Below are 24,667 nucleotides of genomic sequence, written 5' to 3' on the forward strand. Positions count from 1 at the left end.
GCCAGTGGGAGGAGAGCAATTCGTATCTTGCACCTGACGGGGAACTCAGAGTTCCATTGCACCGCTGAATCCACATTACACTGGAACGCGACCCCCCGCCCCCTGCTGTGTCGAAACTTCAAGCTCTTCGCCCCGTTACCTTAGTCTGTAGTCTGTATGGATAGCTCCACACTAAGTATGATGCTGATGTTCTTTTCTCAGGTATGCCCATCCTGTTTGGTTCACCATCTTGACTTTACGCGCCAAGATACCAAAAGGTATCGAAATCAGTAGACCAACGGATCTGAAGCGCCCCAACGGCGGGCCAGACACAACTCGTGGTCGTCTCGGCCCTTATAGTACCTGTCCGGTCTGAGGCCTTTCATCGCGGTGACCTGCGTATGTACCTGCAACTTCCTTATCGAGTGTAGGTACCTAAGTACGAATAGGCACGTTTCTAGCGGAGCTACCTAGGGTATCAGACCCATGCCCGTGCTGGAGCTCTCCCTGTCTCGAGCTCAACACTAGCGAATGCGATGGCTCCCGCACCCGCCACCCCGTGCCAGCTAACGGCAGGGCCAGGGGACCCCTATACTGCTTCTAATTCCTCTGCCTCAATTAGAAGCACCGTGTAATAAAGCCCTCGCGGCCGCCAACTAACTTCCAGCGGGTTGCAAAGAGCTACACATCGGACGCTTTACATGTGATCTAGCCGCCGAAAGTCTTCTGCCAGCACGATCAACTACATTGACTGCTCCATCGACCCACTGGCAAGTAGCATATTCATTGTCGCCAACCCCTTCGATCTCGACGCCATCGCGATGGCGCCTCTCGTGCCGCGGTTCCACTTCTTCGAAATCGACGACCAGACCTGGTAAGCCCCGCTTGGATATCTCCCCTTCTTGCCTTCCCAGCTCTCTCCATCGCCGAATCTAACTCCTCAACTCTCTCTTGACCAGGTTTCCATCATTCCTCCGAGCCTACGTCCAAGAAGGCCTTCACGCAGCTTGGGTGTACCGGGTCCCCATCCTCCAGACCTCATCCCCGGCCCGAGTCGCCGCCCAGATTCTCCAACAAGTCCTCGGCCCACGCCTCTCCTCGTACACATTTATCGACTTCTGTGCCGGCTCCGGCGGTCCCACGCCGGCCATCGAGCGCTTCGTTAACCGCCACCTGACTGCCCAGAAACAGCCCAATGTAGACTTCGTCTTGACGGACCTACACCCCAACGCCGAGGCGTGGGCCCGCGCTGCTGCGCGGAGCGAGCACATCGGCTACGAGCTCAAGAGCGTAGACGCTGCCCACGCACCTCGTGATCTGGTCGACGGATACACCACAAATGGTAAAAAAGTGTTTAGGCTGTTCAACCTAGCGTTTCATCATTTTGACGACCCGTTGGCCAAGGCCATTCTCAAGAATACCCTTGAAACCTCGGACGGCTTTGCCATCATGGAGCTGCAGGGTCGTGATCTCTTGTCCTTCCTCATGCCCTCAATCCTCGGTATCGGGTGCTTCATCTTCGCACCCCTCTATGCCTGGAGGCTACGCAGCTTTTCGGTCCTCGTCTTCACCTATCTTATCCCGATTATCCCTTTTGTTCTGGTATTTGATGGATATATATCTGCGTTGAGAACGAGAACGCCAAATGAGGTTGAGGCGTTGATGAAGTCATGCGGCGGCCGTACCGAGGGGTGGGAGTTCAAGAGTGGCAAGGAGATGTATATGCCACCTATTGGATCCGTGAGATGGATCGTGGCCGAGAAGATTTCGTCTAGAGATTGGTAAATTTCTCGGGGAAAGGAAAGAATAGAATGAAATTGAGACGGAGTGGGGTTACAACAGATCAAAAGTATAAGAGCGACTTGCTATCTTTCCTTGTGCAAAGCCATCTTCAGCAGCAGAACCATACAGATCGGGAAAAGGGTCGTGTTGGGTAGATGAAAGTTTTACCGTCTTTTCCCGGCTAAGGGGTTCCTAAAGCCTATAGGAGGCTTCTAAATAATGCGTACACGTGAACATTAAGCAGTCATTCATTGACTATAATGAGGGCCTATTACCGTTGCAAGCATATGATGTTGAACATTGCTCCTCGTACTGTTTAGTGAGGCAAATTGATGGCGTGTTAACGGGAAAATGGGGTTTGAAAGTGAAAACAAGGTTTCACCCAACATTCTATACATGGAGAATACTTGATTGTTACCAGACGATGTGAGACCAGGAACGGCTCGTCACGTACACTTACGAGGTTAGGAACCCCTTAGTTCATTTGAATTCATTCTCATTCTCATTCTATGAAATGACGCCCGGTACTGACATCACTCCTGTTTTGACACCCGAATCCACCCGAATGCCAAACATGCCACGATTCCAATCCACGCGACATTATGTTTGTGTCGGACCTATGTCGACGACACATCCTAATTTCCCGAATATACCCAGAAAGATGTTTAAAGAAAAAAGCCTTTCAAAAATCCATAAATATGATCGCTAATCAATTCAGAGCATGCTTATACTTTAAACAACGGGGCCGGCCTTGACGACCTCCTCAGTCGCTTCGCTGGCGTACTTCTTGAAGTTTTCGTTGAATAGAGTGCCCAGCTTCTTGACTTCGGTGTTGAAGCTGTCGTTACCGGCAGTCCAGGCCGCCTTGGGATTGAGGAGCTCGTCGGGAACGCCGGGGCAGGTCTTGGGGACCTGGAGGTTGAAAACGTCGTAGGTCTCGTACTCGACCTTGGCGAGTTCACCCGAGTGGATGGCGTCGAGTATGGCGCGAGTGTACTTGAGGGGGCAGCGCTTGCCGCCCTGAGCGGCACCGGCACCGACCCAACCGGTGTTGAGCAGCCAGGCGTTGGCGTTGTGGTGCTCAATCTTGTCGGCAAGCATCTTGGCGTAGCGCATGGGGTGCAGAGCAAGGAAGGGTTGGGCGAAGCAGGAGGAGAAGGTAGCCTGGGGCTCGGTGACACCATCTTCGGTTCCGGCCATCTTGGACGTGTAGCCGGAGATGAAGTGGAACATGGTCTGCGAGCGATCGAGCTTGGAGATGGGGGGCAGGACACCGCGGGCGTCGCAGGTGAGGAGGATGATGTTGGTGGGGTGGGATTCTGACTTGCAAGGAATCTTGGCGTTGTTGATGTACTCGATGGGGTAGGCGCATCGGGTGTTTTCTGTCAAGGTGCTATCATCGTAGTCGACGGCACGGGTCTCGGGGTCGAAGACAACGTTCTCAAGGACGGAGCCGAAGCGAATGGCGCCGAAAATATCAGGCTCCTTCTCAGCGGACAGACCGATTGTCTTGGCGTAGCAGCCGCCCTCAATGTTGAAGACGCCGCGATCACTCCAGCAGTGCTCATCGTCTCCGATTAGGGCGCGCTGCGGGTCGGCAGAAAGTGTGGTTTTGCCAGTGCCGGACAAACCGAAGAAGAGGGTGACATCGCCATTCTTACCCTCGTTGGCGGAGGAGTGCAGAGTGAGCACATTGTGCTTGATGGGCATCTCATAAAAGAGAACGGTGAAGACGCCCTTCTTCATCTCACCAGCGTACTCGGTACCGAGGATGACCATCTCCTTCTCGGCGAAGTTGATGGCAACTGAAGTGCCGGAGGTCATACCCTCAGTGTATCTATTGGCGGGGAAGGAGCCGGCATTGTAGATGGTGTAATCGGGGTGGAAGTGCTCCAGCTCCTCACGGGGAGGGCGGATGAGCATGTTTCTCATGAAGAGAGCATGATAGGCGCGGGCACAGATGACACGGACACGGATACGGTACTTCTCGTCCCAGCCGGCATAGCCGTCGACAACGTAGATACGGTTTCTTGTGTTGAGGTAGTCGATGGCACGCTCGCGGTTGATCTTCCAGACCTAGAAATCTCACATGTCAGTAAATGTTCAACAGAGAGTTGGCCCGGACGCTGGTGTGGGTCCAGGTCCGGGAGAAGCAGGAACGTGGAAGCCACCAGTACGCGGGGCGAGAAGAAGAAAGGGTGGGTATCAGGAGTGAAAATATGCGAAAAGGGTATAGCGCGGCTTGCATTGGAAAGCGCGGGGCCGGCAAGTGCCTTCTTTTCTCATGCGCAGAACACAAGGGGGAGGGAGGGGTGTTGCAGGCTTGATGACGACACTCCCAGTCGCAAACCGCACCGAGGGACGTGGCGGGGGACATCGGATAACATTGGATGAATGAAATCTCGATGACACCCCTCCGGCATGAACCGATCCGATGCGATGCGCGCGCATCCCTTCTCGGATTTGTGCAGAAAAGACCACTGGAAGTAAACTTGCTGCGCGCAGGTGTAGCTGTACTGAGTGAAACATGACGCATTCGTTGACAGCGAGACTTCGGCAGTGCCCAAGTTCGTTTCGCTGCTGACTCAGGGGTAGAACCAAGCCTGCAGCGAATAGGGCTCAGACAAGTCAGGAGTGACTTTTCAATGGCTCCTAATGGTCGCGTGACGGGCGGGCTAGTTTGAGTGCTAGCGCACTTTGCAGGGCATTGTGTCTTGGGGAAATGCGAACATCCAACCGATGGCGAGCCACACAAACAAAGAACCAAGAGGAAGCGTGCCCACAGCACCATGAATCGATCTGGGACGCGGTCTCTCTTACCTCGGGTGACATGGGCTTGTTAACGGGACCCCACCTGGTAAATGCGGTGTTAGCAAATCGTTACGCTCTCAATGGTCAGCGCCAGCTGTTCGGTAGCTGCAGCATCGACCATCATAGCTACAATAGAGAGAAGGCCTACCAAATATCATTTTTTGAGCTGTCCTCCTCGACAATTCGCTTGTCGAGAGGGGAACGGCCAGTCTTCTTTCCGGAGTAGGCAGTCAAAGCACCACTTGACGTGATGGCGGAACCGGTCTCGTAGACTAGGGCATCTTCGTAGAGAGCGGGAACGGAAGGGTTGGGGATAATGGCGACACGGTCGTAGTCAATATGTGCCGTCTCGTGGAGCTCTTCCTCTGTTCGAGCACGTTAGACATGTTCACTTGCTCTGGCAGCATACCATTGCAGAGGATCGATTCGTGGCGGGATTGATCATACCAAGCTCAGTGTGTTCCTGGTGAGGACTGCAAGCAGTTGATTAGCCGGATGCGTTTTGTACATTGAGACTTGGTACTGGACGCAATGAACCAAGAAGCATAGAAAAACTTACGCAACACCACTAGGGTGGAGGGGGGTCTTGTTGACGTTGCTAGCGATCACTGTGACGGCCGCCATGTTAGCTATAACCCGTCGGTTGATAGATTTGGATGGAGATGATGATCAGGGTGTGGTGATACGCGATGTAGAGGGAATATGGGAATAAGACCAAAACTGTTTTTGCGTCGTAGTGGGAGATATCGGGGGAAATGGGAATACAAAAGGGGATATGACGATATAACGGAGATAGGGTGGACAAACTCTTGCGTAAATCTGTCTGGGTTCCTTCTGCAAGAATCTGAGACTTTGGGCCTTTTACTTTGGGATCGGTGTAGGGAGAAGCGGTTCTCTGGACGGGATCCTTCATGGTTATAAAGAATTGAGTCGTTGGTTAAGAGCTCTTTGAGATCGGGCGAAGATGGTTTGGGTCAAGGCTTGTAGGCTTGTGGTTCTCGTCCGCTTTCAGGGATCGCAAAGGAATTGTATCCACACTTCTGGAATAAATTGCCGGGATAGAGGAGTAGATGGAGTGAGTACAAGAGTAGACAAGGCTGCTTGGTGGCTTGGTCTGAACCTGAACCGAGGATAGAAGGGCCAGAATGGGGTCTTGGACTTATAAGAACGGGCGCGGCTTGTGGAGTCGCGGGGGCGAAGACGCCGACGTAACTGGACGAATTGCCGTTGCTGCGAGCTTCACGATATTATCTCGGGTTCGGTGGAGGGGCGTAGATCCCTGCGCGGGTTCGGAATAGAGGAGGAATAGGGATAGAATCGGAGAGACTTGGGACTCGGGACAGAGTTGTCTTGAGCTTGTCACTTTGTATCTTTGCATGGTGCTACCTAGGGAGGAATGGAGGCCTGTAGTACGGGAGAGATGTGTGGAGGAAAGATGGAAGGGGGGAGGGGTGTGCGGGGTGTGTGACACTGCAAAGCAACAAGAGACAGAATAGAACAAAAGACGCGCAGCAGGTTGGGGAATGCGACTGCGAGGACATATCGGATTGCCTCATCGTCCCAAGGATAACGATGGCCCGACCCTGTCCGCCGCGTTTCCTTCGGGTCATGCTATCGCGGGGCTAGGGGTTCGGGAACGGGAGGATAGGGGAGGGAGAGGGGAGAAGGGAAGAGAGGAACAAAATTCACCATGTTTTCAGAGTATACGGATAGTCTTTGGGTGTCTACCGATACCCGTATCAAGATGCACAATGAGAGCAAGGTACCGTACTGACCCAAAGTACGTACCTTAAGGTTCACCCCTCCAGCCCCCCTGTTGGCGCATCCCCACAATCTGCGGGCTTCCTCCGTCTGTCTCCGTTGCGTCGGCCTAGTCCTCCCGAATCCTGGCTAACTTACCTCATCTTTGACGCCGCCCACCTTCCAAGTACGTAAACTGGGTATACATATTTACCAGACTGAGAATCAAAGGTAGTCGTCTGCTGCATTTCTGCTGGTTTTCTGCAGGACTCCATTCACAGTTGACGCAGCTCGATTGGCCGCCGCGATGCGGTTTGACACAGGCACATGGACGTACAGCGGCCAACAGACGAAAGAGTTCGGGCGGCCTCCGGGACAGACATGCTTGTTTGCTCAATGTTGTTTTACCAGGAATCGACAGGCTGAAGAACAACTACCTCGGTGATAAGCTGCACCAATTGGCAGGATGCTACGAACTACTCTAATATGATTGGGCGCAAGCAAATACCAGAACATGGAAGGTATCCCGTTACATGTCGCGCCAAAGAAGGACAGACCATGAAGATCGATTATCCCACCGCTCACCCGGCTAATTATTCAAATCTTGCTGGGCAACCTCCTTGCCGCACTTTAGGTCGTCGACCGGACAAAGCCGTGTGTACGCCGAAACCGTGTCTGCAAGTGCCCAAAGAAGCCAAAACTTCGGCTTCTGACTCGGCATCCAGCCAGCCTTGAATCACGCTGTGCTAGTGCTCAGGTAGAAAGCAACTCGAAATATCCGTACCGTTCCAATAGAATAGAAATGCTTTTCTTGAAAAAAAGTTTCTTGAAGAAAGGGAGTACGGACCAAATCACCTGTTCCGTGCCGTACCTGGCTCGTGAGTCGTCCGTCCGGTTGTACTTAGACGCTCCGTGCCAGAGACCGACGATTGGCAGCAGTTGCACATGTAGAAGCTCGCCTGAATACCTCGCATAGACTCACACCCGCGTTCGATTCCCGCGGTGCCTTGCCGCATCTACCTAGGTTGGCCCCCTCCCCCTTCCCCTCTCGTACCCTCAAGCCTAAGGTAGCCCGCCTTCACCACTTTCCCGCTCAGCCCATCGAGCCCAGCAACAGGGGGGAAAGCACCCGCAGCCAAGCCTTCAACAAGACGGGTTGTCGGTCTGACATGGTAACAATTGGGCCAAGTCTCTTTTGGTCCGATCTTTTAGCTGCCTGCTGCTGCGCGGCCCTACCAGCATGATACTACCCTACGGGTTCTGGGAAATCTCATCCTAGGTTTGCCTACTGGATAGGTGACAATCTGCAAGTTGTAAGTGGCAGACGGGTCGCTGGCTCGAATCTTTCCACAAATCTGAAGCGAGAAAGAGAACCCCGGTGTTAGCGCTTGTTCGGAAAGTCTATCCACCTGGTTTCTGATTCTTCTTCTCCCTCACTGCATCTTCTGTCCCCGCTTTGAGGCAGTCCTTCGAACCCTTCACGGTACTTCCGTCACGCTTTCACCCTTTGCCTTTCTGGTACTTGCGTCCAGTTTTGAACCTTTCCTGTCAAGTTCCAGCTGCTCTGACCGGCGCATTACTGCCGTCAGCTGCTTTCTATCTATGCAAAGAAAGCTGAAACAGCGTCCACGATAATGTTTAGGAACAGACACAATTCCGATGTCTGGAGTCGGAATCATTGTGGGTGCGCGTGCGCGCGTGTCTGCTCTGCTTGTTAAGCCACCCCGCCAACGCATCGCGGCAATGCAATGCGTGGAACGGAACACCTACCGGTACCACGATCCATCTCCGCTGCTTTTTTTTTTCTTTTTCGTGAGTCTATGAGATGCTCACCCCCCCCCGTCTTCCGTAATTCTCGATCGGGCTTTTACGGGGGCGAGGTGTGTGCATGGAAGACGTAACAACAGCTCTGAATCTATTCGCGCCTATGCATAATTCTTCTTGGCTTAGACGGGATGAGCCCCGAAACCTGACAAAAAGATGACGTTCAGTTGCGGCTACCTCACATCGAGAGCCGCCTAGCCCCGCTTCAAATCTCACACTCGAGGGCCGCCTCCCCTAAATTGCCCCTCCACGAGTCCACATCGAGCAGTTCCAAGGTTGTCTACCCGTACAAATACAGATACCTAGATAGATGCCTGGGTACCTACGAATACGCTAATGCAGGCTACCCCGCATCCCACTTGTTTTGTCCAATGAGAGTTGCTATTCAACCATAAAAGCCAAACTCCAGATTCTTATTCCGAAATCTTCCGACTGCTCGGAAAACCCAGCTTTTCTCTTTCACCAGGCTGATTGTATCAGATTGACCGATTTTGGACTAAACAGATAAGGAAAAGCATTAGTGTGCAACCGTCACTTATGCATCTGTTTTGTTCCTTCAGGGCTATGACACAACTCGATGCAGGGGGTCAAGACTCGCACAGAGGCCACTTTGGCTGAATATTGATCCCACGGCCGTTCCGTCAATTTTTTTTTGTGAAATTCCTCTGTGCCTGGCGAGCTAGCCTGGGGATGATGTGTTTACGAGGGCGCGCCATGTCATGTTCCTCGCTTTGACAATCGTTAGCATTACGTACCTAGCTCGTCTTCAGAGCCATGTGACAGAGAAAAGGGGTCACCGACTCACTTGGTTCAGGCCAAGTCCGGATTCCAGCATGGGGTAAATGGTCACTCAAAGCTTGCACGTTTTCATTCCTGGGGTAATGAGGAGGGCAAAGAAACAAAAAGAAAAGAAAAAGAAAATAAGTTTGAGATTGCAGCACTTCCCGTGGACTGGCCTGGCCACGAACGGAGGCTCCCTCCCTGAGTCCCTTCTTCCCACCAACCCCACGATGTCTACATAGTAGTCACTGACGGCTCGGGACAAACATATGCATTACACACGCTCCCAGCGCGACAAGTCAGTTGGAACTGGCACGCCTCCGTTAGGCCGGGTTCCCCTCGGCTCCGCTACGCCCCACTGTAGATTGCCGTGGTCCATCATATCTCGGCTCCACTGCACCAACTTTTCTGCCCCCTTCCTTGTCCAGTTTCCAAGTCAAGGCACTGGCCCAAGGTACCCTCTCCAGCACGAGAATAACTCGGAGCTGCCGATACCGCGGGCTATTCTTATCACTCCTTGAGTTTTCGTCACCGCCGCCCCGAGAATGCCCTTATCATCGGGATCTCTCGGAAGTCCTAAGAGTTCCACGCAGTCACCTCGGAATCTGTCAATCCTGTTTCACGCACAAAGTCGCCCCTCGTACGCACCACGCACAGGGTCAAAACATGAAGCCATCGTCATGCGCTTGTTTGACAAGGTTTGAGAATGATTTTGAGTTTTAGAACCGTTCTCCTGTCCCTTATCCTCCTACCCTCTTCTTCCGAGAGTGCCACGTACGGGTCCTTCATGCCGAGCCTGGCGCGGCCCATTCGTGTCGCGGCATTGCCGCCCCCTCCCATGACCTCGCTTTTCTCTCTTTTTACACACATTCGCGCCGCCCTCTATGGATATTCATCATGGCCCAGAACAAGTTCATGATGTTCCTGCGAACGTTCCCTGCACCTGCCAAATTCAAGAAGCGCTCAGCTCGCTCCCTCCGCCTGAGTCAGCTGTTGGTTTCGTGTCATCTGGTGTCAACCTAAGATGTCTCCTCCGTAATCAGCTTCGTGATCTTGCCAATGGCAATGGTTTGTCCCTAAACCCCGTGTGTCAGTTGCGTCAGGTGAGCACGTGTTGAAATTAGGCATGCAACGAACCTGGTCTCTAAGGGTGAAGCGACCCATTTGCGGGTAGTCCTCGAACTTTTCAATGCACACGGATCCGGCACCGCCAATGACCTGCAGACGGGCGATGATGCTGTCGCCCTTCTTCGCGTGCGAAGGAGGCAGCTTGCTCTTGCGGCCAGTGCCCTTTTGCAGCTTGTGCAGCAGTGCGGCGAAAGTCACCTCTTCAATGGCCGCGTGGACGTGCAGTACGCAGTTGAAACCCGCTGACAAGATGCTCTTGAGCTCCAGGATACGGATCTGAGCCTCAAAAGTCTGGACATTGTGCACCAAGCGCTTGGGCGAGCACAGGACAAATCCTGGCATGATGTCTTCTTCTTCGATGCCCCTAAGACGAATGCGGACCTGGTCACCGCATTGCGCAACCTGCACTTCCTCCTCGGTCTCGCCGTACACAGCAGATACATCAATGTTCTGCTTGTTGGGCATCATGACGAGCGACATGCCCTTCTTGATGACACCAGCCTCGATCTTCCCCTCAATCATGGTCCCAAGATCGCGGTACTTGCCGGCGACAGCCATCATGAACGGCGCGTTGACCTTGCGCTCCAGAGCCTTCATACCGTCGAGGTACTCAAGCAATGACGGGCCGTCGTACCAGTCAGCGATGCCTTTGGCGATTCTCTCCTTGATGTTGATCGATTGCTGTGCGGCAACGGGAATGAAGAAGACGTCCGTCTTCAGGTTGTAGCCGGTACCCTTCAGGAATTGGGACAGCTTGGTCGTGCACTCCTGATAACGCTCATGAGACCATTCAACGGTGGCATCGTCCATTTTGTTGATGGCAACAATCAGCTTGTTGACACCTTGGGTCTTGGCAAGCATGGCGTGCTCACGAGTCTGGCCACCGCGTTCGAAGCCAGTCTCATACTCTCCCCTGCGGGCTGAGATGACCAAGATACCAACATCTGCCTGCGAGGCACCACCAATCATGTTGGGGACATATGTCTTGTGGCCGGGGGCGTCGAGAATACTGTATCGTCGTACCTCCGTCTCGAAGTAGCCTCTGCCAACCTCAATGGTTTTACCCTGTGACCGTTCCTCTTTGTTCAGATCCATGACCCAAGACAGGTACCAGGACGGATTGCCAATGTCCCTGGCCTCCTTCTTGTACTTCTCCATTGTCCGCTCGTCGACCATACCAGTGTTGTAGAGGATCGAGCCACCCAGGGTTGACTTTCCGGCATCGACGTGACCGATAAAAATGATGTTGACATGCTCCTTTCCATAGATTTCCTTCAAAGTCGCCTCGTCAACGTCGGCCGTCTGTTCCTTTTGGACGGCGTCGACATCTCTCACGACTCCCTTCTTTTCCGGCCCAGAGGGACTCGAACGGCCTGACGAAGGAGCAGGGGAAGTCTTGCCAGACTTAGTGGTAGAAGCTCCCGTCTTCTCAATCGCCTTGGAAGCGGTTGCTTTGGCTCCGGCCTCGACTGCAGCTGCAGAGGAGGTCTCCTTGGGAGGCTCCTCCTTCTTCTTATCCTCCTTGGGGGGAACAGTGCCGCCAATGGACAGAACCTTGGCCTTCGGCTTAGATGCGTCGCCGCCGATGCTCAAGATCTTGGCACCGCCCTCACTCTTCAGTGCGGGTTGAGGTGCGGCTCCGGGAGCTGGCGTGTTGGAACCAGAGGCCGAGGCGTCGGTCGGACGCTTAGCAATGGTAGGTGCTGCAGCTTGGGGCTGCTGTTGCTGTTGCTGGCCGTACTGGCCGTAGCCTTGACCTGGAGGTTGATTATGTTAGGTTTCTGACATAGCAGAGTTGATGACATATCGATGTCTCAAACGTACCGTATGCTTGCTGCTGGTAGCCTTGCTGGGGGTAACTGCCACCATAGTTGCCCTGGCCGTATTGGTTGAATGCTTGCTGGCCGCCATACTGAGGGTAGCCACCTGCAGCGCCAGCAGCGCCAGCAGCGCTGGGAGCACCGTAGCCTTGGCCGTAGTATTGCTGGTATTGTTGGGCATAGCCACCGTATTGCTGGCCGGGCTGGAAAGCTTGAGCTCCGGGGGTGAATGAAGAGGCTCCTGGGGTGAAGGAAGAGCCGCCTGGACGGAAAGCGCCCGCTTGAGGGTTCTGCTGATTGAGGTTGAGCTGCTGTTGGGCCTGGCGCGACAGGTTGTCGTCCTGGGCGGATGGGTCGTCTTCCCACGAGTTGAGGTTCGACATTGTGATGGGCTGCAGCGGGGCGGCAGATGAATGAATGGATTATCGAGGATTGAGGTATCGTTTGCACAACAGTCGGAAGCGGGATCGGGGGAGGGGGAAGAATGCGGCCAGAGGTGAGCTAGAAGTGGGATGGGTCGTTAACGAGATGCGTCCCGAGAAAGATTTAAAGAGGGGCTGGAGGGTTTATTTTTCCTGCGGACGTGAACGGCAGCCTCAGTCGCACGTCGCACCAGCAGACAGTGGAGGAAGAGTGGCACGTCGGGAGGCGAAAGATGAGCAACAATGCAAGTATCTACGGGGAGAGAATGTGACTCAAGTTGGGCTCGGATGACTCACTTTAAGGGCTGATGAATGCCGCCTGAATCCCAAGCAGTGGTTTTGTCCTGCCTCTCTGGATAAGTATCTGGTAAGTTGTCAGGTCGGTTTTCTCGAAGCTTTTCCCACCCGGCCATCTCATTTTTTCAATGATATAACGCAGCGGCTCCGTGTCTGCTAGCGTCGAGACCTGACGAACGTTTTGAAGTGCGGGCCCCACCACTCGGCGGGGTGCTGCCACTCTGTCACTCTGTCACTTTGCCTAAGGTAGACACCGCACTGTTTGCTACATAGCCAATGAGGGGTAGTTTGTACCGCAAAATCCATCCTGCCCCTCGCCTTTGCACGTGAGAAGTGCGGGGCTGGTGACTAAGTTCGCACTGTGCTCTGGACCTCTACCCAATTCAGGCGTCCAAGTACTACTGGTCAGTGGGTATAGCTACCTTACCGTACCTACCTTACCTAGTTACGGATCCTTGCAGGGCTTCCATGGACTGACAAGGCCTTGCGATCCCGTCACCTTCGAGATTCACCTATGGCAACCTGCCTTAGGTATCCCGGTCGAATAAATCACCACTGGCTGCAGGGGGACGTCCTTTTCTTTGTTCACTTATTCGTATGACAACCTGCAAGCCAAAACAATCTGCTGGCTGGGCATTTTCCTCACAATCTGTCCTTCTCCATACCACTACAGCATGGGATCTCAACAGCCATGGACGCCTTACTTGCCAAGCTGGGAGCCCAGGCAATGAACATGGCCATCAGGTCAGGCATTGCCTTGACTTCGACCTATGCCTTTTCTCAGTGTTCACGCCTTATGAAGACTGTCGACGATCGGACTGTTCGCTCAGATATCAAGAAGCTCCAGAAGAGACTAGATAGCAAAATTAAGGCAAGAAACCACATTCTTGATCACATTTTCGTACATGCTGACCTGGCTGACAGATCGTCTCTCCTGCCATAGATCTCATAGAGTTCAAGTACACAATTCTTTCACCGAGAAACAAGACTTTTTGCTGACAACTATTTAGATCAGGCAGAGGAAATGCCTTCTTGGAGTCAGCCCTTCCTCTGGCCAAGAGTCTTCGTCGAGATATAGTAGCCCTAGGCCGCCGGGTGGAGCTAGCAGCTCAAGCAGGGGAAGCATCGCGGGTGTCTTCGCGACAAAGTATCGACTCTGAGCAGCATTTTGAAGAATTGAAAGCAATCATCAAGGATATGAAAGATCTCTTGGCCCAGCTGGATAACGATATCCCCCTTTTGCATATGGCCATATCCGCATCAGGGGAGAGCTTGAATTCCTCCATGTCCCCTAACATATCGCCTTCGAGGTTCTTGCAAGCTGGAACGTTCCTGACCTATGGCGATAGTCAATTTGCCGTCGATCCTACTCGCCCGGTGCAGATTGGACCCGTCTTCACACTATCAATCTATATGCTGTTCCTCGGTCACTCCTCAAAAGCTTCCAAATCTAGGAGGACACACGCAGAGAGCCATGCCGAGAATCCGCAAACACCTCAGAAAAGCTCCTTCAATGAAGAAGCTGAAGCTTACGGCATTGGTGATGGAGAACGCAAACCATTGTGGCAAGAGGTCATTCACAAAGCCAGAGTGCGGCTATGTCGGACACCCATGAAGCATGTTTTCGACTCTGAAAAGGGCTTTCAACCGACAACAGCCAGGGATCGCAACTACGACGAATCAGGGTTCTATCGGTCGACTGCTTTCGGCGTCGACCAGCGCAACGAGTATGCCTACCACCTAGAAATCATCGAGGACCTGGATGATGGTCGAGCTCATGACGATCTGGACGCAGAATGCGCACCATACGACGGCATCAGCCGCGCCGGTGTTCGCGAGTCTATACCAATTTATCAAATATCCAGGATTTTCTACGCTAATACTGGCCGGATTCTCAACGTTGGCAGTGACGATGGCGACAACAACCCTGTCTTGCTGTTGAAACGGGACGTCCTCGCCAAGCCACCTCTCAAGACTCAAGAGGAAATTATGTCTTTTCAGGATGGAAGAGACTCACCAACAGCCTCCGAGGCTGGTAGCGATTCGGAAGAGACAGATGACCAGGATGGTATCGATAGGCAACTTCGGGAAGAAAGTGCAGCGCTGGATATGCTTCAAGCAATGCCTGATCCTGCGACCTCTCGCTCTCGTAGGAGCTTTCCAAGCCACTTGGATCCGGAATGGATTGCTTTGGAGGTTTTCGAAGAGGATGAGTCGGACACTAGCGATACTGAAGACGAAGATGTTCTTGAGCAGCTACCTAAGTTACCAACAGTCGCGACGCCTATTTCGGCAAGAAGGTCTCCAATGCCAGCTCAACGAAGCTCGAGGACTTCGCTAGACTCAAGACTCATGGCACAGATCCAGAGCCTATCTGTGCAGTCTTCCCCGTCCAGTAGAAGTATGAGGTCACACGCGCCAACGCAGTCCTTCTCAAATGAAATGGCAAAACATTCGCCGGACAGCACGGATTCGTTCGTGGCAAGATCACCGTTTGTTTCCGTCGTCACATCTCTTTCACTCATGGAGATGCTGATTCGACTGACGAGCCTGCAAGAATTTCAGCAGGCATCGCACCTCACGATGCACGACCATATTCTGAACTTCTTTTTGGACGAATCATCCACGACAGGGCTCACCGGGGAAGAGCGTTTGAGAGCTCGAACGGAAACGAAAAGGCGTGTTGGTTTTGATCCCTATACTGATACCCCATCTAGAAATTAGAACCACTGTTGAATTAGAAGATAAGGTTTATTTGCTAGTCGGCAAACTAAAGTGTCGCCCATGCCCTCGGTGAGTCTCGGTGAGTCTCGGTGAAGTAGATGACTTGGCGTGCGGGTTAGAGTCCCGCACTGTCCATTACTCAAGGTAGGTAGTAGGCGTGCACCGTCGCATCAGACCCCCAGCAGCTAAAGTTGTGGCGTTGTGCTGGTTGCCTACCCGTTGCTGGGGAGAGTTATGTCATTGCGAAGTAGGTGGTAGCATTGGCTTCCATATCCCATTCACATCTAGGCATAGTCCCCAACAATCGCGTCTGCTTACATATTTCGAGCTTCCTAGACGCGATAAACCGTTCTACTACAAGAAGCAACCGATCACCACCAAGATTCCCCATAGTCCTGGCGCTATATCGATCCCCCCCATGAAATTTCTATGAAATTGGTACAGCCCACATTCGCTTGTTTTTCTTCTCCCCCCCTTGTATTCTGTTTTCCCCTCTGAATCTACCCCTCCACGAGACCAACATCTGACTGACCCCTTCGCAGTGGAACCTACAGAAAACCAGGCCCCGACATCTCCTTCCAGTCCAGAAACACGATTCCCTCCGAGAAACGCTCCGGTCTCCCCGCATCGCCTTGCAAACAAACCCTACATTCCGGTAGCGGTCGCGAAGACGGCTCGCGCCTAGTTTATACCCTCATGGTCAACCAAAGGAACCCGGCCAGAGGCCCTTTGCGTCCGGTCGATCCTAACGAGGATTCGCAGTCCTCAACTAGTCACGAGCCTCCCAAGATAAGCAGCACAAGCAAGGAACCTCGTGGCATCTCTCATGCACTTCCACGAGCTGGAAGTCGAGACACAATTTCCTTTGACCCCGAAGCTCTTGCCGCTCAAGTCGATGCCATGCGCTTGTCTACCACACCCAAGTCGAAACCGCCCGCAGCGGTCCCCAACTCGTCTGCGAAGCGCAACGCGCCAGTCTATCGCCCATCGAGCCCTGACCTGATCGAAATATCCCGCAATGACTTTAAGCAACCACCCCGACCAGCTTCGAAAGAGAGCGAACCAAGCTCGCAACAAGAGCAGTCAAGGCTGCACTCCGATGCTTTGGAGTTATTCTTTTCGGATGTCAAGCGTCACGACCCTTTCCATCCCTCGTCCTCGCAGCCAGTCTTTGGCCATCCTACCAAGATCTTGTCTTCTCTTAAGCAAAAGGCTACAGGTATATTTAATGAGCGAAGGTCGCGCCCGGAGCACCATCGACCTCAGCAGATGGCTGTGCCATCTGTTCCCCTTTACCAAGATAAGAAGCCTGAGCCACGCACCTTGTATAGCTCCATAGGCCCCGACGCCAACCCCTCGACTTACACATACACCGGAAACTTTGGAGAAAACGAGTTCTACACAGACCCTGCGAAAGCATCGGCCGATCTGAAAGCTTTATTGGAGGGTGGAATGGAGTCAGAGGAGGAGGGGGCAGATGATGAGAAAGAGGAGGCCGTGAATGACGGTACCGTGGAGGGTCTCAAAGTGAAGCTCCTGCCTCATCAGGTCGAAGGCGTGGAGTGGATGCGAGGCCGCGAACTTGGCCCGGTGAAGAAAGGCAAAGTACCCAAGGGTGGTATTCTGGCAGACGACATGGGTCTCGGCAAGACTCTTCAGACCATTTCCCTGATGCTCAGCAACCAAAAGCCCGAGAACGGCGAACCGGGCTGGAAGAAGCATTTCGATGGCATCGAGAAGACAACGCTTGTGGTAGCGCCTCTGGCCCTGATCAGGCAGTGGGAGTCGGAGATTAAAGAGAAGGTGACCAAGTCGCACGGGCTCAAGGTCTGCGTTCACCATGGACCTCAACGCACGAAGCGATTCAAGGACCTGGCTTTGTACGATGTCGTGGTCACAACCTACCAAGTCTTGGTGTCCGAATGGGGTCACTCCACCGAAGATGAGAAAGGTGTCAAAGCAGGCTGCTTCGGCCTCCACTGGTGGCGGGTCGTGCTCGATGAGGCCCATACCATCAAGAACCGCAACGCCAAGTCGACGAAATCCTGCTACGCCCTACGCTCAGAGTATCGATGGTGTCTTTCAGGAACTCCGATGCAGAATAATTTGGAAGAGCTGCAGTCGCTTATAAAATTCCTCCGTATCAAGCCTTACGATGATCTAAGGGAGTGGAAAGAGCAGATCGAGAAGCCTCTCAAGAATGGCAAGGGACATGTGGCGATTGGCCGGCTTCACAGCCTTCTGCGATGCTTCATGAAGCGCCGTACGAAGGAAATTCTCAAGGAAGACGGTGCCCTCAATCCTGGCGGCAAGCCGATCAAAGCAGGCGAGAAGTCTACTACCGGCTTCAAGGTCACGGAGCGGAAGGTTCTCACAGTTGCCACAACTTTCTCCCCAGCGGAGCGTCGTTTCTACACCCGGCTGGAAGCTCGAGCCGACAAGAGCATCGAGAGAATGCTCCAGGGAAAGATCAACTACGCTAATGCCTTGGTTCTGCTTCTGCGGCTCAGACAAGCTTGTAACCATCCAAAGCTGCTTGAAGGCAAGCTCGAAAAGGATAGTGATGCGTTGTCTACTGACGCGGCCCCGAAGACCGCACGAGGAGACATTGATTCTCTTGCTGAAATGTTTGGCGGAATGGGCATAGTCACAAAGACATGCGACATCTGCGGTTATGACCTACCGCGAAACGTAACCAATAGCGGCAAGAACACCTGTCAGGAGTGTAACGACGACCTGACGTACTTCAACGAGCACGAGACGCCGAATTCAAGGAAACAAAAGAAGCAGAAGGGCATTATCAAGAAGGTTGTGCGGAAGTCCTTGGCAGGAGAGGCTGAAGATGCTGAAGATGAAAGCCCGTATAAGCCCAAAGCCAGGAGACCCAGGAACAGGAATGTCGTCGTCGATAGTGATGACGAAGAGGCAGACGGTAGCTGGCTTGTGCCCGAGGATCAGCAGGGCCAACTGCGGATGGGCAAGGCTGGCGGTGAAGAGGACGAGAATGCAGAGGGAGGTGGCGATTGGATTGACTCGGATGATTCCAAGCACGATTCTGAAGACGAAGACGACGAGAGTCAGCTCGACAGCTTTGTCGTCAAGGATAACGAAGTCAAGAACGAACAGGACATTGAGCATAGTTACGCCTCCGACGACAGCCTCCCTTCAATAGGAGCGATAGCGTCGCAAGTCAAGGAGGAGAAACTCAAATCTTCGCAGTCCCCTGTTTCGGATTCCGACGCTGACTCGGAAGACGACGACATGGGCCAAGACGACGATACGGGCATAGATCAGTCGGAGCTCTATTCCGACAAAGACACCAACTACGACTCTACGGGCATGGCATCTCAGATTCTGGCCTCCGCCAAAATTCGCGGAATGATGAAGATCCTTCACAAGGAAGTCCGCAAGCACAAGTTCATCATCTTCTCGCAATTTACGTCCATGATGGACCTCGTCGAACCTTTCTTTCGCAAGGAGGGTTTCAAGTTTACTCGGTACGACGGCAGTATGAAAAACGACGAGCGTGAGGCCAGCTTGCACCGTCTACGAAACGACAAGAACACGCGCATCCTTCTCTGCAGTCTGAAATGCGGTAGCTTGGGTCTCAACTTGACTGCAGCGACTCGCGTCATTATCCTGGAGCCCTTCTGGAACCCTGTAAGCTTGACAGCGTCTAGATCATCGAAGTTTCACCAGTATACTGATCAATCTGTTTTCTAGTTTGTCGAGGAACAAGCCATCGACCGAGTGCACCGTCTCACGCAAACTGTCGACGTCGTCGTCTACAAGCTCACCGTGGAGAATACAGTCGAGGAGCGCATCCTCGCGCTGCAGGAGAAGAAACGCCTGCTCGCCGAGACGGCCATCGAGGGCGGCATGAAAAAGGATGCCTTCAAGCTCGGATTCAAGGAGATCATGGACCTGTTCCGTCGCGATGCCTCCGATGCGCCCGGTCGTGGTGCCGATGGCCCCGTCGACCCGTCCTCCCACGCCGCATCGGCCAGAACGAGCAGGCAAGGGTCCCCCGAGTCCAGCTTGGTGGCAGGAAAGAAGAAGGCGCTAAGGAAGCCTGAGCACGAGATGTTTGGCCGGCGATGGTAAACTAAAGACCTTCTGCTTATTGGCATACCAAGGAGTCGAAGGAAATCATTTGCTCATGATGAGGAAGGCGGTATACGCTTAGGAGTTGTGCTATATGTGTAGATGGCGGCTTCATCCCTAAAGCCAGTGGTTCTCAAGGAGACACTGTTTAAGACTTTGCCTGTGTTGATGGGCCGATTAGAGTTGTAGGATTCTCTTTTTATGATACGACTCAAAATAAAAATGAATATCAAAAGATGTCTGATCAATTCCTGCTCCAAACCAAACCCTTGACTCCCTTTCTACTACGTCTTCTCTTGATCGCACAACCCGTCTGATCTGGCTAGCTTTACGGCGACGAATACTTCTTCACATGCAAGACAGTATGTGAGGATTGATGCACCCTCCGCTCTCCATCGCACTAGTTCAATATAGAATTGACATTAGGAGGAAGAAAGACACGAATGACGAGATAGTGTACAGATTTTTGCCTCTCATGTACCCTACCTCCCTTATTCTTTCCTTCTACATCAACTAGGTTCTCACACACCGCCCTCCTCGCAATGAACAAACTGCCCGCCATGTCGGGTACAAGGCCCTATGCATGGGCTTCTTCGCAACTCCAAATACCGTTCGCCTCCCCCAGTCCAACTAATACAATCAACTACTTCACAACGTGTGTGGCCCGGCGGCGACCGCGAATGCCCAAGATGCCTCCCCACACACAATAAATAGAAGCCATTAAAGATATAGCTACCGTCCGGCGAAATGAATGTACGTCATTGAACAACCAGATGGCCTCCCTTCTGACTGGCCATCCCATCTCCTTGAAATCAACGCCATTATTGTCCCGTCCCTGCGTCTAGTAAACGCCACTCTGTCGGTAGTAGTCCGCAGCGGGCGGTGCGCTCGGTCCATCGGCAGCACCACCTGGCGGAACGTACGCTCTGTACTGCGGCTGTGAGGGGCCCTGGCTCGGAAGACTGTTCCTGGCATCGTAGGCTGGGCCGCCAGGCTGCAGGGGAGGCGGCGTCAACACTTCAGATCGACCGGCACCAGGGATAGGCGGAGCTGCCCCGGTCGGTACAGGCGGCGGTGCCTGAGTAGGGGCACTGATGTACTTGTCCTGTCCCTGAGCTCCTGGTGGCTGGTAGCTCTGGTACTGTTGCTGCTGGTGATGTTGCGGCGGTTGTTGAGGTGGTTTTGAAGGCTGCCCGGCTGGTGGTGCCGATGGTTGGAAAGACGAAGGGGCTGGGACGATCGAGTGACCTACGACGGGGCTACCGTTGTTGTAATCGTCTTGTGAATAGACGGATGATGTGTATGTTGCAGCAGAGCTCGGGTTGTGGGTAGCAATAGGCGAGTCATACACAGACGTTGCCAGCTCCTGGGGGCCATATGTGCTCTGTGGCCTTTGATTGGGAGGCAGAGTGTACGCGGAATACGCATTGGCTGGCGGTGTTGGCGAGGTGTTGATCGGAGGCACCTGTGCCTTTCCCGTGGATGGAATACGTTGGTCACGCTGGGGATACTGTTGTGGTTGGTTGTGAGGCGGTCCGCTTGCTGAAGGAACCTCTGCACCGGCAACGTAAAAGGGAGCAGGCGTTGCCTGTGCCGGACGCTGGAAACTCGGCGAGGGCGTGGACTGGGGGTATTGTGGTTGGTCTATGTACAAACTAGTTAAACTTGGTGCGCTTGGAAGAAGGCAATCAAGGTAGTTCACCTTGGGGTGCTGGGGTATAGTATCTCTGCTCCTGCTGCTGCTGCGGAGGGCCCTGAGGGGGGCCCTGAGAACCCTGGGGAGGGTAACCCGACCCCGATCCGCCTGGGTATCCGCCGGGACCGGGTCTCATAGCATATTGGTGGTAGCTAGGCTGAGGGGGGTGCGACATGGACGATTCCAGGAGAGACTCGTAGTCGCGGCGAGCCTTGATGAACTTCTCATTCAGCTGTGTAAAGTCGTCTGCATGTTGGTTGGTCAGTCTAGGGGACACAGGCAAGCGAGTGGAGCATCTCTGACCCTTCTTCTGTGAGTACTTCTCAATGAGCTTGATCAGTTTTGGCCTGATGGCTAGCGTTTGGTGGTAAAGCTTCTATGCGACCGCTTGTCAGCATCGGGTTGGTTTGAGGTAGCGCCCGTGGGACTTACGGATATCTCCTCGTTGTCCTCCTCTCTCGGCGCCGTGTTAGACGTGCTCAAGAGGGTGAGCAGCTTCTCTACATTCTTAATCTCTGCAAACACCTCGGCCTCCATCTGTGCCTCGCGTGCCAGCTCATCGGGAGTCGGATCTGTGAGCTTCTCAACGTAGTTGAGGGGGAAAATGCCCGTCTTTCCCTTGAGCGAGCCCCGCCACCAATCTTTGTAGACCGACTCGAGGACTGCAATAACATCGCCTTTCTTGAACTCGAGCTCGCCCGGCTCGGAAGGAACGAAATCGTATAATGCTCGCACCCTTGATACCGTAGCAGCCGTCGTGCCAGCAGCTACGGGTGTAGCGTGAGTTTGGGGTTGTGCAGCGGCCTGTGTCGAGGATCCAGCGGCAGCGGAAGCAGACGATAAACCGGCGCTGGACCCGGCAGGCGCCTTCTTCTTCTCCTCCTCCTGCAGCGACAACTTTAATGCCATCTGAAGCTCGTCATCCTCCTTCTGGCGGTCGAGATCGGTCAGGCCAGTTTTCTGGGGCGCCGAGGGGGCCTGCAAAGTTGGGTTGTTCTGCTTGAGACGGAAGTATGCGTCATACATGATGCCGAGATCGGGGTCCTTGCTAAACATGTCGGACCACTCCTTCATGCGCTCGAGGATCTTGGCCTTGACCTGGGTGTGGGTATTGCGGTCGTTTGCGAGTTTCAACATGGCGTCGGTGAAGGCTCGGCTTGAGAGCTCGCGGTGCATATTCTTGCCACAGTTCTGGCTGAGGGCGTTTGCGAGCTGTTGCGCAGGGGAAGGGGTGCGGTCAGTGACGGTTCAACCCAATGGGGCGCCGCAGCAAGGAGACGGGGACAAGTTGGACTAACCTCGAGGGTGTAGAGCTGGACATTAGCGTTGCGGTGGGCGAGACGCTTGATCATGGCCTGAACGACCTCCTTGGGGCCATTCTGGTCGCTGCCTACGCGGTCGCAGACCTCGATGATAGCTCCCCAGTCTTCCGATGTCAGGTTCTCGTCGGTGGCCTTGGCTAGATGATGCAAGATGGTCAGGTTAGCGACATTGACCAATGATGCCGTTTGATCCCAAGGCTGCAGACGTACCGACGCCTTCGTCAAAAGGACCAGCTGCGGCAGCTCGAAACATGTTGGGTAGAAGTTGTGAGCCGCTGCGGATGTTGTACAGTGACGGCGGAATGAGAAGCTGTCTTGTTTCAAGTGGTTGGATATATTGTGGGTGCGTTGGCGGCAGGAAGATGCCTTGAGCGGGTAGAGTGGCCGATTAGGTCAGGCGAAATGTAGTCGTCGTCGTCGTCGTCGTCGTCGTCGTCGTTGTCGGTTGGGCGAATGCGATGGGTTGCAACGTTGAATATGGGTAATGTGCGTGTACGGCGGCGTGGAAGCGCTCGAGATTTGGCCTGGTCGAGTAGATCTGACTGTCTTGGGGCCCGGTTGGCGGATTTGAAGGTCGCGGGTGTTTTGGGGGCTCGTCCCGGTGGGTATGTTGCGCGGGTGTGTGTGTGTGTATGTGTGCTGAGGCGAAGCGTGACCCCGAGGGAAAGGAAGGTGATGGATAAGGTCGCCAAGGTTGATGTAATCAGTGATGGGTACGTAAGTGCTGAGGCACGCCTGGCAGAATCTTGTGGCTGTCTCGCACAAGCTCTTCGTCGCCCTTTACCCCAGGTTGGATATTCGTTCGGATCTCTTTTGCGGTAAACCAAAGTAACAAGGTAGTAAGGTAAGTATCAGCAGCTTCTAATTATCCGACGCTTAGGCATGGAAGGTATTTAGGTAGGCAAGGTGAGGTCGGGTGCCTTGGGGAAGGGTCACTGGGAAACCTGGCACCTGGGAGGTGGCCATGCCGCCATGGGCCGCCATGGGCCGCCATGGGCCGTCAGTGGTCACCGGGTCCGGACCACCAGTCCACCACCACCACGCCCAAGTGAAAGCTTCCTTTCCTCAGCTTTCCTCGAGGGAAGTGCCTTGATATGCGGTGGGGGAGGGGAGGGGAGGGGAAGATGCTCTATGTATCTCTTACATACAAATACAGGCAAAAAGTGACACATAGTATGCTGGGCTGGTCACCTACCCATGCCACCACCGAAGTCGGGTGCGCCTTGGAGAGCCCAAAAGGGAGCCGGTCGTCATCAACCCAGTGAAATCTAGCAGGGGGCTGAGCTCGTTTCGCGGCTCGCCCATGAATTACGCGGACTCGCTCCTCCGCGGCCAGGCAGCCAACAATCTTCTATCGCTGCATCGCCGCATGTGTGAATTCTCACTGGACACTCCGCAGTCGCGACAACTACATACCTAGTACTAGGTATGGTAAGGTAGGTAGAGGCATGCGTAACCAACCGCGTGGGCATTTAGCTGTTTTGTTACTTCCTTTTCCCCCTGCCCAATTGCGACCATGGCACCAGTCGATTCAAATGAACTGTATTTTCTGCGACCTGCCTTATTCGTCGTCGGTCAGCGTCCTGGTTTGCCCCACCGAGGCTTCTCGCGATCATTTAGTCTCTTTTTAGGGTAGCCAGTAGCATCTTCACCCGCTGCCCAAAAAGAGCCACAACAAGCTCTTCCTATCCATGTAGTGTACAAGAATGAGTGTGCAATGCTATTCTTTACTTGCAATCGCCGGCATATCCTCTCTCTCCACAGAGCTTCAAAGCTTCCCAAGTACCGCCGCCTAGCCGCGAAATCAAAGACGGCATCTTGTCTAGTTTCGCGACCTTCTTTCCCTGACCGCTTGATGTAAGGTATGAATAGATATAGAAAAGGAGTATCCGTAAGAGAGGGAAAACAGGATAAGAAACAAATTCCTACAATACCTACCACAACGTCAGTCTTACATGCGCCACACCACCACAGCCTGCGGGGAACCCAGCCAACCAACACCAGCAACGATGTCAAGCTACATCCAGACGCCTGGCACCGTTGGTTTTTCTCTATGCTTTTTCATCTTCTAAGCTTCCATCCTCCTCAGTTGGCCGGTCTGCCTCTCGCTGCTAGTGACTGCTTGAAGTATACAGGTATTCTTACGACCCCAATCCTTTCCACCTTGCATTAGCCTCGATGCCTGTGTCAACATCAGGCCATGCTCATTACGACACCCGCCCTCTTTGCATCCTCCCG

The 24,667-nt window shown here is 53.6% G+C and overlaps 7 protein-coding genes across 7 annotated transcripts; 3 read left to right on the forward strand and 4 right to left on the reverse strand.

The window, feature by feature from the left end:
* Positions 1–692: 692 nt before the first annotated feature.
* On the forward strand, positions 693–1,764 carry CORC01_11236 (uncharacterized protein; the record flags this gene model as incomplete). Its single annotated transcript, XM_022622862.1, has 2 exons — positions 693–853; positions 939–1,764. Coding segments are annotated over 2 exons (987 nt in total), but the record flags the coding sequence as incomplete, so codon positions are not given.
* Positions 1,765–2,493: 729 nt separating this feature from the next.
* Positions 2,494–5,196, reverse strand: CORC01_11237 (phosphoenolpyruvate carboxykinase; the record flags this gene model as incomplete). The annotated part of the gene is made up of 5 exons (XM_022622863.1): positions 2,494–3,837; positions 4,582–4,615; positions 4,721–4,937; positions 5,020–5,045; positions 5,132–5,196. 5 exons carry the CDS (start codon positions 5,194–5,196, stop codon positions 2,494–2,496), a joined length of 1,686 nt encoding a protein of 561 aa, XP_022470627.1.
* Positions 5,197–9,935: 4,739 nt separating this feature from the next.
* On the reverse strand, positions 9,936–12,247 carry CORC01_11238 (elongation factor Tu GTP binding domain-containing protein; the record flags this gene model as incomplete). Its single annotated transcript, XM_022622864.1, has 3 exons — positions 9,936–9,992; positions 10,054–11,801; positions 11,869–12,247. 3 exons carry the CDS (start codon positions 12,245–12,247, stop codon positions 9,936–9,938), a joined length of 2,184 nt encoding a protein of 727 aa, XP_022470628.1.
* A 1,027-nt stretch (positions 12,248–13,274) lies between these two features.
* Positions 13,275–15,307, forward strand: CORC01_11239 (RanGTP-binding protein; the record flags this gene model as incomplete). Its single annotated transcript, XM_022622865.1, has 3 exons — positions 13,275–13,403; positions 13,508–13,542; positions 13,594–15,307. The coding sequence occupies 3 exons, from the start codon at positions 13,275–13,277 to the stop codon at positions 15,305–15,307; spliced, it is 1,878 nt and encodes a 625-aa protein (XP_022470629.1).
* A 579-nt stretch (positions 15,308–15,886) lies between these two features.
* On the forward strand, positions 15,887–19,411 carry CORC01_11240 (SNF2 family domain-containing protein; the record flags this gene model as incomplete). The annotated part of the gene is made up of 2 exons (XM_022622866.1): positions 15,887–18,967; positions 19,031–19,411. Coding segments are annotated over 2 exons (3,462 nt in total), but the record flags the coding sequence as incomplete, so codon positions are not given.
* Positions 19,412–20,252: 841 nt separating this feature from the next.
* CORC01_11241 (VHS domain-containing protein) lies at positions 20,253–22,682 on the reverse strand (the record flags this gene model as incomplete). Its single annotated transcript, XM_022622867.1, has 5 exons — positions 20,253–21,055; positions 21,114–21,483; positions 21,540–22,319; positions 22,406–22,566; positions 22,640–22,682. 5 exons carry the CDS (start codon positions 22,680–22,682, stop codon positions 20,253–20,255), a joined length of 2,157 nt encoding a protein of 718 aa, XP_022470631.1.
* A 140-nt stretch (positions 22,683–22,822) lies between these two features.
* Positions 22,823–23,158, reverse strand: CORC01_11242 (uncharacterized protein; the record flags this gene model as incomplete). Its single annotated transcript, XM_022622868.1, has 1 exon — positions 22,823–23,158. A coding segment is annotated over one exon (336 nt), but the record flags the coding sequence as incomplete, so codon positions are not given.
* Positions 23,159–24,667: the final 1,509 nt, after the last annotated feature.

Source organism: Colletotrichum orchidophilum (assembly GCF_001831195.1).
Source record: "Colletotrichum orchidophilum strain IMI 309357 chromosome Unknown Scaffold_119.1, whole genome shotgun sequence".
Taxonomy (NCBI): domain Eukaryota; kingdom Fungi; phylum Ascomycota; class Sordariomycetes; order Glomerellales; family Glomerellaceae; genus Colletotrichum; species Colletotrichum orchidophilum.